At 43.3% G+C, this 14,000-nt stretch overlaps 1 protein-coding gene across 1 annotated transcript in view; it reads left to right on the top strand.

Moving 5' to 3' along the window:
* The window catches only part of LOC106568690 (pinopsin), a 111,632-nt gene extending 98,360 nt beyond the window's left edge, over positions 1 to 13,272 (top strand). The window contains exon 4 of the mRNA XM_014139251.3: positions 11,048 to 13,272. Coding sequence (XP_013994726.3) covers positions 11,048 to 11,404 — 357 coding nt within the window. The 3' untranslated portion in view covers positions 11,405 to 13,272. The remainder of the gene's footprint in view (positions 1 to 11,047) is intronic.
* Positions 13,273 to 14,000: the final 728 nt, after the last annotated feature.

A 14,000-nucleotide genomic window follows, 5' to 3' on the forward strand; every position in this document is an offset into this window, starting at 1 on the left:
TCTTGACGGGGGTATGGCACTTGGCTTATGGTGAGTACAATTTTCTACTTCTCTTCCTCTCAGTACAGTGGAGGTGGCCATGGATGTTGCAGATGGGTATGGTTAAAATTGCAAAAAAAAACAAGCATAGACTGAGAGGAAAAGATTGGAACAAATAAACAATCAACTACATCATAATGTTGAATTTGGTTTCGCCCCCCAGAACTTTACAGTTTCTACGTTTCTAGCTACCACTGGAGGTATAAAGTGTATTGGAGTTTGGACCTTGAACTATAAAGTCTATGGTTCAGAAATATCCCCAATTTAACTTGCCTTAACTTGTTTAATTACATTTGAAAAATGAGGGTGCCTTAACCTCTTACATCTTGACGTTCCGCTAGCGGAACACCTGCTCCAATATCCAATGATAGGCGTGGCGCGAATGACAAATTCCTCAAAAATACAAAAACTTCAATTTTTCAAACATATGACTATTTTACAGCATTTTAAAGACAAGACTCTCCTTTATCTAACCACACTGTCCGATTTCAAAAAGGCTTTACAGCGAAAGCAAAACATTAGATTATGTCAGCAGAGTACCCAGCCAGAAATAATCAGACACCCATTTTTCAAGCTAGCATATAATGTCACAAAAAACAAAACCACAGCTAAATGTAGCACTAACCTTTGATGATCTTCATCAGATGACACGCCTAGGACATTATGTTATACAATACATGCATGTTTTGTTCAATCAAGTTCATATTTATATCAAAAACCAGCTTTTTACATTAGCATGTGACGTTCAGAACTAGCATTCCCACCGAACACTTCCGGTGAATTTACTAAATTACTCACGATAAACGTTCACAAAAAACATAACAATTATTTTAAGAATTATAGATACAGAACTCCTTTGTGCAATCGAGGTGTCCGATTTTAAAATAGCTTTTCGGTGAAAGCACATTTTGCAATATTCTGAGTAGATAGCCCAGCCATCACGGCTAGCTATTTTGACACCCACCAAGTTTAGACCTGACCAAACTCCGATTTACTATTAGAAAAGTTTGATTACCTTTGGTGTTCTTCGTCAGAATGCACTCCCAGAACTGCTACTTCAATAACAAATGTTGGTTTGGTTCAAAATAATCCATAGTTATATCCAAATAACGGCGTTTTGTTTGTGCGTTCAAGACACTATCCGAAGTGTAAATAAGGGTCACGCGCACGACGCATTTCGTGACAAAAAATGTCTAAATATTCCATTTCCGTACTTCGAAGCATGTCAACCGCTGTTTAAAATCAATTTTTATGCCATTTTTCTCATTAAAAAGCGATAATATTCTGACCGGGAAAGCGTGTATACGTACAAAGAGAGAGAAAATAAAAGCATGGGATCCCCTCGTGCACGAGCCTGAGTTTCATAGTACTGTGACCGGCCACTATACAAACGCGGTACTTTTTTTCAGCCAGAGCCTGCAACGCCACGATTCAGCTTTTTGCCGCCTTCTGAGAGCCCATGGGAGCCGTAGGAAGTGTCACGTAACAGCAGAGATCCCCTGTATTGGATAGAGATAATCAAGAAGGCCAAGAAATGGTCAGACAGGGTACTTCCTGTACAGAATCTTCTCAGGTTTTGGCCTGCCAAATGAGTTCTGTTATGCTCACAGACACCATTCAAACAGTTTTAGAAACTTTGGAGTGTTTTCTATCCAAAGCTAATAATTATATGCATATTCTAGTTTCTGGGCAGGAGTAATAATCAGATTAAATCGGGTACGTTTTTTATCCAGCCGTGAAAATACTGCCCCCTAGCCATAACAGGTTAAAGAACTACTCATTCCCCAATTGAGTCCAGGTGACTCAAGTTAACCAGAGAATAAAGGATGTGTATTGTGTCCTAATCAAAGTTCAGTAGTGAGAACCTAGAGGGCTACAAACTGTCAGCAGTCCCTTGAGAGCAACAAGCGTTGTCTCACCTTGTGTATTCAGACCTTTTATCCAAATTATGACTTGAATTAAACACGCATTGAAAAGAAAAGCAGCCGACTCTGCATCTCTGCCTCCCCTGAGGAGCATTGAAAGGCATTACATTAAAGGCCTAATGAACTGTCACGTCCTGACCATAGAAAGCTGTTATTGTCTATGGTAGAGTAGGTCAGAGTGTGACAGGGGGTTTTCTAGTTTAGTTTTTCTATGTTGTCATGTTCTAGTTTTGTATTTCTATGTTGGGTTTTGTTTGGGACGATCTCCAATTAGAGGCAGCTGGTCATCGTTGTCTTTAATTGGAGATCATACTTAAGTAGGTGTTTTTTACACCTGGATTTGTGGGAGATTGGTTTTTGTACAGATCAGTTTAGCCTGCAGTACATGACAGTCGGTTTTTTCTTTGTTTATTGTTTTGTTAAATTAAATTTATCATGAGCACTGACCACGCTGCACCTTGGTCTCCTCATTGCGACGATCGTCACATGAACGTGTAGATGGGTACATGTAATGTAAAATATGTGCTCACAAAATATGTCCTCACTGGCTTAGAGCTTGTGTTCATTATCGACTGCAAACGTATGACCCCATCCAGAAACAACCCTTTGCTTATACCCCCATTACCCCATAGGCACATGTGTAGACCTGAGACAACTGATGTTGAAATTATGGCAAACAGTCCAGCAAGTTTATCAGAGAAAAAGATGGCGCTACTTACAGTGCCTTCAGAAAGTATTCACACCCCTTAACTTTTTCCAAATGTTGCTGTATTACAGCCTGAATTTAAAATTGACTAAATATAGATTTTATTTTACTGGCCTACACACAATACCCCACATCATGTTAAAGTGTAATAATGTACATTTTTTATTTGTCAAATTACTAAAAATGAGAAGCTGAAATGTTTTGAGTCAATAAGTATTCAACCACTTTGTTATGGCAAGTCTAAGTAAGTTCAGTTGTAAAAATCTGTTTAACAAGTCACATAAGTTGCATGCACTCACTCTATTGGTTAACATGATTTTTAATGACTACCTCATCTCTGTACCCCACACATACAGTTATCTGTAAGGTCCTTCAGTCAAGCAGTGCATTTCAAACACAGATTCAACCACAAAGACTAGGGAGGTTTTCCAATGCCTCGCACATAAGGGCACCTATTGGTAGATTTTTTTTAAAGTGGAATATACCTTTGAGCATGGTGAAGTTATTACTTACACTTTGGATGGTGTATCAATACACCCAGTCACTACAAAGATACCCAATACAACCACTCAGGGATTTCACCATGAGCCCAGTGGTTACTTTAAAACCGTTACAGAGTTTAATGGCTGTGATAAGAGAAAATTGAGGATGGATCAACAACACTGTAGTTACTCCATAATACTAACATAAATGACAGAGTGAAAAGAAGGAAGCTTCTACAGAAAAAAAATATTCCAAAACATGCATCTTGTTTCCCATAAGGACTAAAGTAAAACTGAAATGTGGCAAAGAAATTAACTTTATGTCCTGAATACAAAGCATTATGTTTGGTGGAAATCCTACACAACACATCACTGAGTACCACACTTAATATTTTCAAGTATGGTGGTAGCTGCATCATGTTATGGGTATGCTTGTCATCGGCAAGGAGTAAGAAGCTTTTCAGGATAAAAGAAACAGAATTGAGCTAAGCACAGGCAAAATCCTAGAGGAAAATCTGGTTCAGACTGCTTTCCAACAGACACTGGGAGACAAATTCACCTTTAAGCAGGACAATAACCTGAAACACAATACCAAGATGACATTGAATGTTCCTGATTGGCCTAGTTACAGTTTTGACTTAAATCGACACGAAAATCTATGGCAAGACATGGAAATGTCTGTCTTGTAATTATCAACAACCGTCTTGACAGAGCTTGAATTAAAAACAAGCTACTAAAAATAGGGCGTCTTCACACATTGTTCGAGCTATATTTCTAATCAGCGTTAGATTATTTGTATATTGTATTTTTTTCATTTGGTCTGGTTGGTTTCACCGTGCCAAATTTCAAACAAACTAAAATGCCTAAACAAAACCATGTGTTAATGCAAGTCATATGTTTAAATCCATCTATGATTACCAAGAAGCATAACTTGTCCCAAACTTCATATTACTTTTGCTTTGGTCTTCCAACAACATGCGGGAGAAATTTGCTCAATAGCTGCTCTAATTGCGACGTGAATAGCCTTTATTCAATAGCCTATTGTAACGAGTGCGCTGAGTTGAGAAGCAAGTACAGGGAGTGAGTGTTTTAATAAATAAACAAAACAATAAATACAAAACACAAACAACGTACTGACATGAAACAGAGTCAATAACACCTGAGGAAAGAACCAAGGGGAGTGACAGATATAGGGAAGATAATCAAGGAGGTGATGGAGTCCAGGTGAGTGTCATGAGGTGCAGGTGCGCTTGACGATGGTGAAAGGTGTGCGGGATAATCAACAGCCTGATGACCTAGAGGCCGGAGAGGGAGTATACCTGACACCTATATCCCCGTATAGCCCCCATCTCCCTTAATCTGCATCCAATGCGCTCATGAATGCGTTGCTACTCATAATGTTTCAGATATATCAAGTTATGGTACTGAGTGCATTTTATAAAATGCTTGCAGTCAAACAACCAATAATACTGGGCCTCCGGTTCTTTTCCTGTGTTTGGTCCAGACTGCTTCCTCACTGCCTTCTCACCTGCAGCGAACAGCACTATGGTAGGAATGGAAACGCACTGAGACCATCCTTTTTGAGCGAACCATGGTGCATTGTTTAGTGCGCTTCAGAGTGCGGATAGAGTGCTCCCACTAGTCCAAACTAACCGAACTAAGGGGAAAACACACGCCAGAGTTTGGGAAATATGCTATAGCGCACTTGACATTTAAAGGTGATTTTCAATTGAGCCGACAGCTTTTACCATGCCATCTCTGCGAATGCGGTAGCATTGCCTTTAAACGCTGCATTGTCGACTAGAGCACACAGATTGAATCCTGGCCTTATATAAACCCTTGTGTTTGCTGAGCTAGCCTCGGAGCACACTAACTCCTCTACCCCTCTTCGTGACATCTAGGTTGTATGTTTTCATCTAGATCCAGCTTCACTGTCATTAACATGACCAGAACAGTCAAAATCCATGACAAACTCAAACTTCCTGCTCATAGACCCGCTTTTGAAGTTTCCATATTTCACCCATATATGACCTTATGCTGTGTCTCCTGCTCTGCTTTCCATAACTCACTCATCTATCCAATTCTCTCAGTGCCTCAGTAAGGTTTGTGTTTTGACAGCTGACAAAATCAGGGTATGCTCAACAAGATCATAGAGTTTCTATGCTTTATACACCCCATGCCAGTCTTCAGTCTCTCCAATTTGACATTATGAAATGGGGATTGTGTTTACTTTGCCAATGCATGTACTGTGGGTCAACACAAGGTGGATCTGTGTTACTGTATCTTTGTTTTATCTGGATGATCTTTTCTGTGTGTGTGTCTATTGTCTTTGTGTATTCCCTCTGAAGAGGCAGCGGTGCCGTAGGACACTCTCCTTTTTTACGTCTCTTGAGAAAATGTAGTAGACTATAAGTATACATGAAACTCGCAGAGTATACTAAGTACACTACGTTTTCTCAAGGGAGGTGACGTCAGAGCCCTTAAGATGACGGTATGGAACGGGAGGGTTGTTAAAGTTCAGCCTGGGACGTAGGCCTTTTCTACCAAGGTCTCTGTCTCCATCTGTATGTGTGTATGCCTGTAATAAAAATGAACCAAATACCCTCATTGCATTGTTATGCTTTCAAAACTGGATATGAAGTTTTTTAATAACACACTCTGTCTGTCAGCCTCCAACAAGTGCTAAATTAAATATCTGCGCTTTGAGCTCGTCTTTGAGCTTTGTTGACTTTGTTGCAAAAAGTGATATCAGTGTGAAACACGGCACCTGTGGTTTCCTGATCAGTTTGTAGATTTTAAATATGGATGGCATGTTCATGCAGATTTCCTTCTATAACTTCCCCCCCCAAACAATGAATTTCCATGCTCATCTGCTGCAGGCAGCTACTGACGCTTCTTTTCCGAAATGTTTTCCGATATGTTTATATAATGTTGTCGTATAACTTTTAGAAACACTTTATAAAATGATATAAGTATATACAAGTTACTTTGTTGGTGGATTAAGGGGATAGTGGAGTCACTGCGAATGTGAGTTGCTTTTCAAGTTATGATATGAGTTATAACAGCTATTAGGACCTCACTCCTTCCTTTACCATGCAGCGTGTCTTGAGACCAGCTATCTAGTCCATTTTGTAATCATTACTCATCTGTATGGGACGGGAGTATGATGTAGTGGTTAGGGTACGTATGAGAAAAATCAGTCTCTGTCACGTCCTGGCCAGTATAAGGATGAATTGTTATTGTAGTTTGGTCAGGACGTGGCAGAGGGTATTTGGTTTATGTGGTTCGGGGTGGTGGTTTTTCTAAAAAGGGCATTTGATTTATGTATTCCGGGGTTTTTGGGCACTGTTCCTTGTTTATGTAATTCTATGTTTAGTCTAGGTAATCTGTTTCTATGTTGAGTTAATTGGGGTGGACTTCCAATTGAAGGCAGCTGTGTGGTGTTGCCTTTGATTGGAAGTCCTATATTAGTTGGGTGTGTTTGTCTGTGTATTTGTGGGAGATTGTTTGTTTCTTGTTTTGCCGAGTGAGCCTTTCAAGACTGTTTCGTTGTTCGGAAGTTCGTTTTGTTTTGTTGTTTTGGTGTGTTCATTCTGAGTTAATAAATGTCAAGATGAGCGTACACATACCTGCTGCGTTTTGGTCCTCCTTAACCGACGACAACCGTGACAGAATCTTCCACCAACTAAGGACCAAGCAGCAGAGGAAAAGGCATTTCGAGTTGGACTGGCGGGAGAGATGGACCTGGGAGGAAGTTCTGGACGGGGATGGACCTTGGCACCAGGCTGGGGAGTACCGTCGCCCACGGGAGGAAATTGAGGCAGCCAAGGCAGAGAGGCGGAGGTACGAGGCCTTGGACGCGCTGAGGGTGAAGCACGAGAGGCACCCCCAATATTTTTTTTTGGGGGGGGCACACGGGTAGTTTGGCTAGGCCTAGGAAGAGCCGGAAGCCAGCTACCCGTGGTTATATGGAGGAGCGTATGAGGTGGAGAGCGCCATGTTTCGCTGAGGAGCACACTATCTCACCCATAAGCACGCACAGACCGGTGCGCGTTATTCCAGCCCCTCGCAGGTGTCGTGCTAGAGCGGGCATCCAGCCTGGTAGGAGGATGCCTGCGCAGCGCATCTGGTCGCCGGTACGCCTCCAAGGACCAGGCTACCCAACTCCCGCTCTACGCACGGCTACCATCAGGCCCCTGCACAGCCCAGTCCGCCCTGTACAAGCACCCCGCTCATACAGGGCTACTAGTTCCATCCAGCCAGGACGGGTTGTGCAGGAGGTAAGATCAAGACCGCCTGTGCGCCTCCATAGCCCTGGGTTTCCAGCTCCTGTCTCTCGTGCGGACCTGGAAGTGCGTCAGCCCAGTCCGACTCGTCCTGTTCCCGCTCCCCGCACTAGCTTGGAGGTGCGTGTTCCCAGTCTGGTACGTCCAGTACCAGCACCACGCACCAGGCTTCAAGTGCGTCATCCCAGTCCGACGTCGCCAGAACTGCCCATCAGTCAAGAGTCGCCAGAACTGCCCGTTAGTCAAGAGTCGCCAGAACTGCCCGTCAGTCAAGAGTCGCCAGAACTGCCCGTCAGTCAAGAGTCGCCAGAACTGCCCGTCAGTAAATAGTCGCCAGCGCCGCCCGTCAGTGAAATGCCAGAGTGGCCAGACTGCCCGGAGATGCCAGAGTGGCCAGACTGCCCGGAGATGCCAGACTGCCCGGAGATGCCAGACTGCCCGGCGATGCCAGACTGCCCGGCGATGCCAGAGTGGCCCGACTGCCCGGCGATGCCAGAGTGGCCCGACTGTCTTCCGGGACAGCCCGAGTGGCCCGACTGTCTTCCGGGTCAGCCCAAGTGGCCCGTCTACCCGGAGCTGCCGGGGTGGGTCGTCTGCCCGGAACTGCCTGAACCAGAGCCACATCCAGATATAGGTGGGTTGGGGGGGGGGGGGTGTAGCACAGTGCCGTCGTTGACGGCAGCCACCCTCCCTTCCCTCCCTTTAGTTAGGGGGATTTTTTTGTTGTTGTTTGGGGTTTTTGTTAATTTGAGGTGCTTCCGGGGTTAGCACCTTTAGGGGGGGGGGGTACTGTCACGTCCTGGCCAGTATAAGGATTAATTGTTATTGTAGTTTGGTCAGGACGTGGCAGAGGGTATTTGGTTTATGTGGTTCGGGGTGGTGGTTTTTCTAAAAAGGGCATTTGATTTATGTATTCCGGGGTTTTGGGCACTGTTCCTTGTTTATGTAATTCTATGTTTAGTCTAGGTAATCTGTTTCTATGTTGAGTTAATTGGGGTGGACTTCCAATTGAAGGCAGCTGTGTGGTGTTGCCTTTGATTGGAAGTCCTATATTAGTTGGGTGTGTTTGTCTGTGTATTTGTGGGAGATTGTTTCTTGTTTTGCCGAGTGAGCCTTTCAAGACTGTTTCGTTGTTCGTAAGTTCGTTTCGTTTTGGTGTGTTCATTCTGAGTTAATAAATGTCAAGATGAGCGTACACATACCTGCTGCGTTTTGGTCCTCCTTAACCGACGACAACCGTGACAGTCTCTGTTGTCCTCTTATTTTATCAGGCTTTTTATATAGCCAGTCAAGGTTTCCTGCGCCTCACATTATCAAATACTCATTCTTGATTGAGAACCTAATTAGTTCAGCATTTAATACCATTTTGGAAATGTACAAATAATGAGTGTCTCTCAGCATTGTCCTATGTGAAAAGGCAAGGTGAGACAACAAGCTCGACGAACGATAGGGAGAAAAGAGGAAAAGGAGGTTTCCGACCAGACGGTTCTTGATTAGTCATAATTATTCACCATGGCACTTCTCAGAGATAGAGGGAACAAGAGAAAGGGAGAATTGATTTCCCTGGTGAGAAACGTGCAACTTGAATGGACCCTTTGTTTGTCAGCAGGAAGTAGGAGAGTTTAGGAGGTTGTGCCTGCGAAGGTGAGATGGGGAAACAACCTCAAGTAGGTACATAAGCATCTATAAGTGGTCTTTGTGGGGTTGGGTAGGAAACAACTTGAAGTTGGTATAATGGTCCTTAAACCTTAATCCTGCTGTTTGTGACGGATAAAGAGTAACAGCAGCACATACATTATTTGTTTCCCCCATTTTAAGGAAGGCAATGACTGGTTGGGTTGGAGTTTTGTAGCCTCACCATTCATTATACACTGCTCAAAAAAATAAAGGAACACTAAAATAACACATCCTAGATCTGAATGAATTAAATAATCTTATTAAATACTTTTTTCTTTACATAGTTGAATGTGCTGACAACAAAATCACACAAAAATAATCAATGGAAATCCAATTTATCAACCCATGGAGGTCTGGATTTGGAGTCACACTCAAAATTAAAGTGGAAAACCACACTACAGGCTGATCCAACTTTGATGTAATGTCCTTAAAACAAGTCAAAATGAGGCTCAGTAGTGTGTGTGGCCTCCACGTGCCTGTATGACCTTCCTACAACGCCTGGGCATGCTCCTGATGAGGTGGCTGATGGTCTCCTGAGGGATCTCCTCCCAGGCCTGGACTAAAGCATCCGCCAACTCCTGGACAGTCTGTGGTGCAACGTGGTGTTGGTGGATGGAGCGAGACATGATGTCCCAGATGTGCTCAATTGGATTCAGGTCTGGGGAACGGGCGGGCCAGTCCATAGCATCAATGCCTTCCTCTTGCAGGAACTGCTGACACACTCCAGCCACATGAGGTCTAGCATTGTCTTGCATTAGGAGGAACACAGGGCCAACCGCACCAGCATATGGTCTCACAAGGGGTCTGAGGATCTCATCTCGGCAGTCAGGCTACCTCTGGCGAGCACATGGAGGGCTGTGCGGCCCCCCAAAGAAATGCCACCCCACACCCTGACTGACCCACCGCCAAACCGGTCATGCTGGAGGATGTTGCAGGCAGCAGAATGTTCTCCACGGCGTCTCCAGACTCTGTCACGTCTGTCACATGTGCTCAGTGTGAACCTGCTTTCATCTGTGAAGAGCACAGGGCGCCAGTGGCAAATTTGCCAATCTTGGTGTTCTCTGGCAAATGCCAAACGTCCTGCACGGTGTTGGGCTGTAAGCACAACCCCCACCTGTGGACGTCGGGCCCTCATACCACCCTCATAGAGTCTGTTTCTGACCGTTTGAGCAGACACATGCACATTTGTGGCCTGCTGGAGGTCATTTTGCAGGGCTCTGGCAGTGCTCCTCCTGCTCCTCCTTGCACAAAGGCGAGGTAGCGGTCCTGCTGCTGGGTTGTTGCCCTCCTACGGCCTCCTCCACGTCTCCTGATGTACTGGCCTGTCTCCTGGTAGCGCCTCCATGCTCTGGACACAACGCTGACAGACACAGCAAACCTTCTTCCCACAGCTCGCATTGATGTGCCATCCTGGATGAGCTGCACTACCTGAGCCACTTGTGTGGGTTGTAGACTCCGTCTCATGCTACCACTAGAGTGAAAGCACCGCCAGCATTCAAAAGTGACCAAAACATCAGCCAGGAAGCATAGGAACTGAGAAGTCGTCTGTGGTCACCACCTGCAGAACCACTCCTTTATTGGAGGTGTCTTGCTAATTGCCTAAAATTTCCACCTGTTGTCTATTCCATTTGCACAACAGCATGTGAAATGTATTGTCAATCAGTGTTGCTTCCTAAGTGGACAGTTTGATTTCACAGAAGTGTGATTGACTTGGAGTTGCATTGTGTTGTTTAAGTGTTCCCTTTATTTTTTTTAGCAGTGTAGTTCATTTTTCTGATAATTCAGCATTCGAGCAAACAGATGCTGTACAGTTAGTCCAACTTGACTCAAGTCTTTCTGTCTCCCCATCTTTTTTTCTGTTTGTCCGTCTGTATGTTGGGGATGTGTTTGAACGTGGGCATGTGTGTATGTGTTTGTTCACTGGTATGCCAGTTCTACAGGTGCTTCCGAGCCCTGCTGAGGTGCCAAGAGCCCCAGAGGGGTTCCAGCGTCAGGAGCTCCTCCAAGGCGCCGACCAAAGCTGTCCGTGGTGGCACCAACAAAACCAACGACAACAACTTCACCTTCGAGGTGGCCTCCCTCGGGCAGCCCACCAGCGTAGTCCCCCAGCTGGGGAACGCAACTGTGTACGCAGCCGTCCCCGCTTCCTCTGACATGGTCAAGCCCAACATGGTGTCGCTAGTGGCCCACTACAACGGCGAAGGTCTGAGGCCGTCAGGGGTTACGACCTCTAGGAACCAATTACAGGGAGGGGAGGTGGATCCAGAGGGTCCGTCAAAGTGGATTTAGTGATGTTACGAAGCTTGCCTCTTGCCAGTATGATGGACAGGAGGCATAGAGGGAAATCTTTGAAAGCCTCATGACTCTTCGGAAGTGGAGCCACAGGAGCTACTAGTCCGTCTTGAGGAAGGACATCAATCTGTCTGGCTCTGCACAATGTTATACATTCTTTCGCCATTTACTTTCTCAAATACACCTATGGACTGAGAGTGGGGAGAAAAGGGTGTGAAGAAACCCTGTTATTTTTTTACAATTTCTAATGTTTTGTCAAATATATTAGTTCTATGAAATGTCATGATGTGATTTCACCGTCTGTACCTTTTACAGTACAAAGATAAAGAGCGATAAAGAGTGCATTTTTGTATTGATCTGAGATTGGAATAACAGATTGAGGAAACGCAATTATTGTATTCAAGTATTTTCAGGAGACAGTTTTCAAAGGTGTCAAGATGACAAAGCGCTAATGACAAAAAAACAACAAACACTAAAGGTAATGATGGGATTGTACTGTTAATGATTTTTTAGCATTGATCTACTGCTGAACTCAGCAGTTCCATCACTCAAACATATTCAATTGTAGCTAGTCACGTATATAATTTGTCATAAACATAGGTAGCATGTGTCTGGCATGTATACTTCTTTTGAAAAACATTTTATGTAAATATGAAAAAAAGTACAAAAAGTTCCATATGTGGGGCATGGATCTGGAGGTCCAGGGTACTGTTGGTTTTCTTTTCTCCCAGGTGGTAAATTGATTGATTAATGTAACTTATTGGCCAGAGATTCCACTCACTGTGTTAGGTCGCAATCAGTCCCTGATTATTTCTGGCCTTGCGGTCTGGATCTGAGAAAAGGGGATCTAATCTGTTCTGACAAAAATGTTGTAATTGTTTTACTATATGTTGGGTCTGTAGGCATTGCAATCCTCAAGTGACTTGAATAGAGCCCTGCTATGTAATATAAACTAGCTTTAACAACTTTACAGCATAATGTACAATAGTTTGTTCCTTTTCATGTGAAATATGATGGCCCGTGTTGTGATTAAGGGCCTACTACTAGATAGGTTGTTTACTTTGGCTAATTTCCTATTTGAATATCAATGAAGTACTTTGGGACATAAAACCATGAAAATAATCACATTTGCATCATACCCAATTGGGTCTGACTGCATGACTTGTTATGACATGATACTAAAGTGAAAGTAGAGGACTGGTAGAGCATGTCCTCTTGAGATATTGTATTATAACCTTAAGTCTTACAAAATGTACTGTATACATTGGTCCTCAACCTTTGAGGCTATGCTCAGTGCTTCAGGTGGAATAAAAAATGTGTATTGGTGCACCAGTGAGTAGGCCTAATGGCCCACTTCATGTACAGTGTGTGCAGTATGAACAAAGTGCACTTTCTGTTTTTTTTTTTTTAAGTGGAACACATTTTTGTTCAAATCTGAAAAATGCGACTTTTAAAGTGGCAATCAGCAGCTGAAACAATAACAAAGCATCACTGTTTCGCTAAAAGGCTGAGGTATGGGGCTGGAGAAATGTAGCACTCTCATTCATAGACAGAGCTATGGATGTAAGGACAAAATTATAGTTTTTACCATTTACATCATTTACAAACAATGGAGTAAAACAAGCTTATATTTTGGTTCTGACGGGGTACGACAGTTGAACTAAGGTCGTGAGGCATTTCTAAGTTGTTCTTCAAGAATCAATGGGTACATACACATTTATATGTCCAAAAATGTGTGTAGCAACTGCAGATTGCCACTTCAACTATGGACAAACCAGTTATAGTATGTAAATAATATTATACCAAAGCAATAGAAATTTCATACTGTATTGAGTGTTGCAGTTTATTAAAGACTTTGAAAACAATGTATAAAGTCTTCTGTTGATGATGTATTCAGTAAAGAGCTGCTGTACACACTAGGCCCATTGAAAGTGGAAACAAGAATCTGGTAACTGTGAAGTGAAGTGATGTTGTAGTTTTACACAATATGCAGATGTATGATAATTTAGTAGCCTTATCCGAGCCAGAACGTACCTGTTTCTGTTACGTGAAGCAACTTAATATAAAGTACACCACCTTGACAGGTCTAGTCTATTGCAGGACCTCACCCCCAATCCATCTCCTCAATGCTGAGTAGTGTCAACCTACTTTTGCATGAGACATATCTGTTGCAGTAGGAGAGGATGTATACAACATTCAGACACCTGTTTTCACTTCACCTCCCTTTCATGTATGATTGCCTGACAACCAAGAAGGCCATTTTATTAGCTTTAGGTAAGGGTTGAGGTTATGGTCAAGTAACAGGCAATATAACTTACCCTATATATGGCTGTAAAAGATTAACCACAAGCCTAAACCACAATCTTTTCTGGCAAAATGCCACATATTGATGTAACCCTCAAGCTATCAACATAAGTCACATAAGCAAAGGGTGGCAGAAGAGTATGCCACAATTGGCAAAGCACCAGATAAAACATGTATATCCTCCTTTAGCATTATAAAGTACTTTGCTCCTTAGAGCAACCGTAATGGAGTGTTTATAAAGGCTTCATTAAGAAATCATAAGATGTATTTAGTAAAGTGTAAATCAATT

This window comes from Salmo salar, chromosome 14, assembly GCF_965601325.2.
Source record: "Salmo salar chromosome 14, fSalSal1, whole genome shotgun sequence".
Taxonomy (NCBI): domain Eukaryota; kingdom Metazoa; phylum Chordata; class Actinopteri; order Salmoniformes; family Salmonidae; genus Salmo; species Salmo salar.